The 6,931-nt window shown below is 55.4% G+C and overlaps 2 protein-coding genes across 2 annotated transcripts; one reads left to right on the top strand and one right to left on the bottom strand.

Annotated features, from left to right (window-relative positions):
* Positions 1 to 1,594: 1,594 nt before the first annotated feature.
* Positions 1,595 to 2,419, top strand: CSUI_002316 (uncharacterized protein; the record flags this gene model as incomplete). Its single annotated transcript, XM_068062518.1, has 2 exons — positions 1,595 to 1,823; positions 2,070 to 2,419. The coding sequence occupies exons 1-2, from the start codon at positions 1,616 to 1,618 to the stop codon at positions 2,417 to 2,419; spliced, it is 558 nt and encodes a 185-aa protein (XP_067925510.1). The 5' UTR covers positions 1,595 to 1,615.
* Positions 2,420 to 3,103: 684 nt separating this feature from the next.
* Positions 3,104 to 6,822, bottom strand: CSUI_002315 (uncharacterized protein). The gene has a single exon (XM_068062517.1). The coding sequence runs from the start codon at positions 4,182 to 4,184 to the stop codon at positions 3,828 to 3,830; it is 357 nt and encodes a 118-aa protein (XP_067925509.1). The 5' UTR covers positions 4,185 to 6,822; the 3' UTR covers positions 3,104 to 3,827.
* Positions 6,823 to 6,931: the final 109 nt, after the last annotated feature.

Below are 6,931 nucleotides of genomic sequence, written 5' to 3'. Positions count from 1 at the left end.
CAGGGCTCTCTCAGGCAATCGCTTTTTGGCTTCGCGTGCTCGTCGAAATTGGCCGCGCCGTACGTATGAGGGCGGGAGGGCGTGGACGACTGAATCCTGCCTGTATCGGCCCCGCACACTGAACATGGCTCAGGTGCATATGTCGGATTTCTCTATGATTGTTGTATGTAGAGAGACCACTGAGTCCATGCTTGACCAAGAACTTACCTCCGTAGCACAGTACGCCAAACAAGTGCCAACCACCGATATTGGCGCGACGCGTGCAATACGCGTCATCCAGACAAAGTGCCTTGATGACTTCCTTGGTCAACTGGGACACGCTACACGCAGAAGCTGATGAACCCAAAGAAAAGAAGCTTCCACACCGTTGCGCGGAAAGCATTGGAGACGCGCAGTTTTTGGCACACTGTTACGCGATACGTAGAGCAGCTGATACTTTTGAGCGTGAACGAGCAAGGGAATGTAAAGAAATAGTCACGCAACTTCTTTCCGCAGGGACCAGGCCAGGAAAAGATCAGCGCAGATCAGGGTTACGCAGTACTGGTTGATTCCTCCAAGTCCCGCCTCCTAGTAGATGCCGACAAACGCAGTTGCGTGGTCGGACCGGAAACTGCAACTGATATGATTCTGAAGCGCCAGCAGTCGGCAATCACCGCAACTGCCGTCACAGAAGCGGGCCAGTCCGCTTGTCGGGCCGGCGACGTTTCCCGTTTTTTACTCTGACACTCTATCAAGGGAGAAATGCGCGGGGGTAGTACTTTGATAGCTGAGCGGGGTAGGCGCTCCTGATAAATCACTACAGCACGAGCTGCGAAAATGAGCAAACCAAATTGCCACAGAACGGACGCGTCTCGTGGAGGCTGCACAGCGTATCCAAAGCGGACTAGGAAAGACTAGGCGCAGCAGCAAACGTATCGTCCCGAGATATTGATGGCGGATCAGCTCGATGAGGGCGAAAAAAGAGCTAGTGGCAAAGCGGTGAAGCACGAGGCTACAGAATTTGTCAGGTCGCTTGCACGAGAGACCGGTCGACCGAGAAACGATTCATGGAGATGAACCTATTGGAAAACGGAAGGGAGTCGAAGCTTGTTTCGCCTGCTGAATCTTAGGGCTGCTTGGCCACGCTGGGCAGCGGTCTCAGACTTCCCGCTGCTACGCGGACTCGTTTTCTGTACTTCCCGTGCAGCGCAGTTAGCTCCGCGTCATTCACAAGAAAGACGAGCAGCTCCATACGTCTCTTTGTTTCAGATCTTGCTGAGCAGACGAGATCTAGAAACTTCTCGTGTGTTGTTCGTGGCGGCAGCAGACTTTCCGAAGAGCAATCCCGGTATCTGTCCCGCTAAAAGAGTGGCACCTGCGTGAATCCGGGATGGGGCTCTGACGTGATCTGAGCTTCGCATCAACGTGGGAGGTGCTCTCGTTGCCGTTCACCCCTTTTTCGGCAACTTCCCTTGAATCTCGTCACCGAGGGTTGGCTATACGAAACGCTTATCTTGCGGGCAAAAAGAGTCCATATTGTTATCTGCAGCAGAGCCTCCGTCGTAGGGAGATCGGCCTGGAGGGAAGCCTGCTAAGGAGCGCGCCTTCGAATTAGGGAAATTCCGCTGTCGTAAAGATGATGTTCAAGTACTTGTGGACAAAGCCCGCCGGCGGTGGGCCAGCTCCTTTACTGCAGAACCCCGTTCGGGGCTGGATGGTTGCCCTTGTCGTAGCACACCTCCTTCTCTTTTTGATGGCCGGCTTCACCTTCACCTTCCCAAGCATTACGGATATGTTTTGTTCTTTGCTGTCGGCTAACGCCTCATACTGCGCAGTCTGTGGCGGTGAGCGACGGTATAAGGTCTCCCTACACTTTGTGCGGGGACGTGCTACTGCACAGTAGAACAGATACTGTAGGGTGCGGCGGGTGACTTATGGCCACGCCGTTGCGTGAAAGAAAAGATCATAAACCCTTCTGAGTGGGACGCCTATTAGCTGACGTATACAACAGCAGTTAGGATTTCACTTCGCACACATTACATCCCACTAAACAGTCCTAGTGTGAACTGCCGTTGTTTCCGTGCGTGCAGCAGTCGCCTTTTCCATGTTCTTCTACTTCTCGGTGCTGTCTTGCCAGACGTGGGGGACGGAGCAGTACTGGACAACTTTTGCGGTGGTCACCCTGTCTATGGCTTTTGTAGATTCGGTAACTGCCGGCTGGGGAATTTATGTTTTAACCAGCTCAACGCGAACACTGAGACGAAATTCAGCCTTGGCGATTGAAGAGAGTTGCGAAGAATGGAAGGCGGTTGCTTTTTACTACTGTGCGGCTGCTGTTATCAGTTTTCATGTCGTCATCGCATTGCTCTGTGGCGCAGTTTCATTTCGAATGACGCGTGGTGTCTCGTCGCAGCTCGAAGAAATACGCCGTCTTGTCTAAACTGTCATTTCTATGAAGTCAAGCATTTCTGTCCTGCCTCGTCCATGAATGCCTCTGTACTTTCCGATGACACCCTCCGCAAGTATGCGACAATTCCGATGGTGTATTTGAGAATTGCAGTCGCCATGAAAGAAAGATTCACGAACATCCGCACTAGTGGCAGACGCGGGTGGTGAATGGACAGAACTGATCAAACGTCACTTGATGTGGTGCTGTCGCTGCCCGTTCAAGATCCCAAGGCACGGCAGGTCTATAGCAGTTATTGGACATTTCAGTACTTCGGTTTAACGTATTCCCTTGCCGTCCGTGATAGCCCTGGCGTGAAATAGTGTGCCAAGACAAGCAGAGGAAAAAATGTTCTGATATCAGAGCCGTCGAGGGCGTGCCCGTCTGGTAGGTCTCGCTCTTCTGCTCACAGATCTCGAGTGCCACGGCTCCGCCGGATCGCTGCTACTGGAAGGCTGAAACTTACTCCTGAGTTCTTTATTTAAACTGTGACTCGAGCACAAGCGACTCAGCCAGCTACTGCAGTGACCCGTGGTTGTCGTGTACAGTGTGCCGACATTCTTTTGCCAGATCGCTCGTGACAAGGGCTCAAGCTGGTGTGGAATAAGTCCCACGTCACACGGGGGACTTATGTCCGTCACACACTCATTCGGGAACGGCGAAACTGTTCGGTCTGTTCCCCGTTACTAGAGCCCGTAGTCAGCCTGCGAGCATTGGCAGCCGGCAAGGGGGAGTGATAGACAGGCAGCCAGCTCCAAGTGCCTTGACAGATCCCCGAACCATGCAAAGAGCTTGCAGGAGCCGAATTGTTCGCAAACTATGAGAGGGGAAGTTTTAGGTTTCCCATTTAGCAGCCTCGCCGGGAATGCAGCAGTTTTTCTGACAGCGGCGCCGCACGCCAGGTTGTTCTCCAGAGATGTGGCGCGGCGCCTGTATCAGCTAATTCTAGCGAGCCTCGGCCTGACCGGCTATGCCACTCGGCATCGTCGTCTGAACCAGCTGCAATGTGTTAGCACATGGAGCCATCCCAGGATTTGTTGTGGCATCTCACCGCTTTCGAAATGCATACCCGCCGGGGCGCTGTCAGCGGGAGAGCGTCCGACAGGTTCGTGGAGAGTCCTGCTCTTCTTCCCCATCTCGATCTTCCTTTCGCAAGCTTCTGGACAGGCCAGGTGCTCGTGATCCTGCCTTCTTGCTTCGTGCCCGCTGCCGGGGAAGCTGACGTACCCGGGGGCAGCTCGAGAATTGCCCGGGATTCGAGGACACGAGTTGGATGCGCCAGTCAAACGGATAGCGCTTCCTCGGAGTCCCCAGATCACATCAGGACGTCAGCGTCACCCATTCGATGCGCAAAACGGGAAGGCGCCGATGGGCCGCGGCCTCACCCGTTTGCTGTCGTCGATCAGCTCATTGAACGCTTGTCCTCGTCTCTCACCCCTGTCTTTTGCCATGATGAAAACGTCTTGGACTGCTGTGACGCTTCGTCCTGTGGAGGCCGCGTCCAGCGAAAAACTGTCACCTCTCTTCCAGTACAACAGGGAGAATGTTCAGGCCGGAACACGGCCTGCCCTGCCGAAACAGATGCGAAGGAGCGTGTTTCCTCGCAAGGTGTCTCCGGGTATGTGGAGGACCGCTGGCACAGAACTGGTTGGTGTCGGCGGCTCCGTGGTACCCTGCCGCTAGCGCGTGTTGGCTCTGAAGTGCTGAAGGAAACTATCCTGCGGAAAGAATGCCAGTGTGGCCAAAGCGCATCTGCCATCTCTGTGGCGCCGGATGTCCAAGTGGCTGTGGTTGTGGGACCCAGTGGTGGCGGAAAAACCTTTGTGCGTACGCGCGCAGTCAGCTACGCGGTCTGGAGACTTCTAACCGATGGCGCGCTCTTCCGTGTGAGAGAAAATGTCTCAGTCGGAAACAACAGCCCCTGCCGCGGGACCAAGGTGACAGACGACACGAACCGCATCCTGGCAAAAGAAGACGTGCTTGTCTTCTCTCGGCTAGTGGCGATTAACGTACTGATCCGCGCATTTTTGCACGCGAAGACTGAGGAGAATTCGTCGTCGACTCGGTGCTGCATCGGTGTAGAACTTCGCATCAGATCTGGTCCCGCTCGCCATCAAGCTTGTCGGGCCCCCTGCAACGACAATGAGCGCATCCAGATCCGGGTATACCCCGTCGCCCTCGACGGATGCCATTTGCGCGCTCAGTGTAAAGAGAAGTTCCATATCTTCGAGTTACTCGGGACCAACGAGACTCCTGCTGAGGGCAAGTTGGCCGGAGAAGAGGCGGCCAACGAAGCCGAAGTCACGGCAGTAGCATCGCTTCTGAGAAGAGAGGTGAGGAGTCTCGACTGGCTGCAGCATTTTTCTTCGGAGCGCTGTGCCGTCAAGATGCGTATCCCAGCACTTTGTGAAACGGCGGAGGAAAAAGGACATCTCCTGGACGATCTGCAGTCAGAGCTTCAGGGGCTGACGGGTGCCGAGCTGGTAGGATGGGCACTTGACACTGTGGGGGTCGGTGAGCAAGAGAAACGCTTTTTATTCAGCCTTCTGCGTTTCATCGAGTGCTGCGGTCAACTCACTTTTCAAGATCAGACGCCGACAGAGAACTCCAAATCTGGCGTCACCGACGCCTTCTACGAGTTGCCAGAAGAGCGTCACAAGTTTGACGATGATCACGAGCGCTGCCGGGTAAGACCTCGGGGTGAATCACGAAACCAGCTATGGCGCTTCACCCCTGGGCGCCTATCACGGCGCACTTCGAGTGAGGCGTAGTGTGATCTGTCGGCCGCTTTGGTATGCGATATTTTTTGGTCTGCGGCCGCGCAACGTCTCTGCTGGCTTGCTGTCCTATTGGCTGCCACGATCAAGCAACTCTGATCGACAGAAATTACCTCACCGCTGCGCTGCGACACTGCGCCAGATGCGCGGCACCCGTTTAAGAGGCGGTAGGTTGGCCCGTGATCCCGCAGTCAGTCTGGGCGCGCCTGGGTTCCCCGTAGTTTCCTTGTTCCACGTGGACAGAGACACAGGGTCAGCCCCAGGTGTTTTCGAACAAGCCAGACGTGCCGTACGAGGAAGTATCGACGTTTCCTGGCGCTTTTTCTGTGTGCTGCTGCTGGTACGGCTGACCGGGATTAAGTGACCCCACCTTCGATTGTCCTAGTATCACCTACAGTCCGTTCTTCGTCGGGTCCGGTGACTCAGGAACAGGGGTCTACAAGTAGAGTTTATCCGCAGGCACAGGGCTGTCTGGCACCGTGCACCAGTATTCCGGCCGTTCCTCAAGTCGACGCTTTCTTCTGCACATTCCGTGACTGCTTGCGTGCAGGTGGGACCGGCCCGAGTCCTCGACGAAGCTGCAGGAATCCTTGGGATTCCCGCACCTCTGCTCGCCTCCAGCCTGACTTCTTCTCCAGTTCTCCAGCTCCGACGACCTTTTCAAGCGGCCGAAGCACAACGACATCTTGGTGCTTTGCGTGTTCAGTTGTACAGCTCTATCGTTTCGTTCCTCTCTCAGACAATCAATTCACGCTGTGTGCGCTCGCCTGCTTCGCAGGCAGAAGGGTCTGTTGTTGGAGCAGCATGTTTGACAGCAGTTGATAGTACTCCTGCAACGTCTACAAGGGTGCAGGAGTCCCCGGTACGGTCCACGGTTTTGCCGGACCTTGCTACTCCAGGAAAACCAGGAAAGGTCGGCTGCGGATTCGACAGTGGGGGGTTGTCTCACTGCTGCAAGAGCCTTCTATTCCTCGAGGCCTTCGGACACAGTGGTGGAAACGCGGGAAGCTCCCCTGGAGGCCTGGAGCGCCTATGTGGTAACTATGCAGCGGATAAGATGCAGCAGCTTATGGAGGAAGTCCTTATTCACCGCTACCTTAGCGCCCTACGAGTCGAAGGACTGCTCTCTCCACTGGAGCCTTACCCGACAACTAGGAGCGGCGACATTGGAGCAGCTCCGCAGATCGCTCCACACCGAACTGGTGAACTGCCCCGTCTTCACGACGCGAAGGAAGATACTCGGCTGTCAAGCTCTTCTATCTATGGAGACTTTGCCTCCGCCCGATGGGATATTTCAGCTACTGCTTTGCTTGAGGGCCGACACATCAGACCAACGGGCTATCCGTTGTCCATCAGGGCCTCACGGAATGTAATGGGCGTAGTCAGGAGCGAGTGTCCCGCCTCGTTTACTGTAGCATACTTAGGGGCGGCTAACTTCTTGAAGCCACGTGCTTTCCCGGGGCCACTTCCGGCAGGGGCGGTGTTCCGTGGTGCGGCTAGGGTCCCACAGCCGTCACCCGCGACAAAGTGCAGCCGTCTTGCCGCAATTGGACCACCCTTCCCGACGATCCCGATTCCAGGGCTCTTTACAGTCGTAAGCGATGCAGCGTTGGCTCCCCTCCAGCAGAATAAAGCACGGGAGGCTCTTTTTGCGGATCGGCTCCACAGTCTCTTGCAACTGCATAGGCTAGCAGACGCTTTCGCCGAAAATAATCTCAGAGCCCACGGA

Source organism: Cystoisospora suis, assembly GCF_002600585.1.
Source record: "Cystoisospora suis strain Wien I chromosome Unknown contig_980, whole genome shotgun sequence".
In the NCBI taxonomy this organism is placed as follows: Eukaryota; Apicomplexa; class Conoidasida; order Eucoccidiorida; family Sarcocystidae; genus Cystoisospora; species Cystoisospora suis.
This window is presented reverse-complemented; position numbering and strand designations above follow the sequence as displayed.

Excerpts from the sequence above, each read along its gene's own strand:
- CSUI_002315 (XM_068062517.1), bottom strand. The coding sequence starts at position 4,184 with ATGGCAGATGCGCTTTGGCCACACTGGCATTCTTTCCGCAGGATAGTT.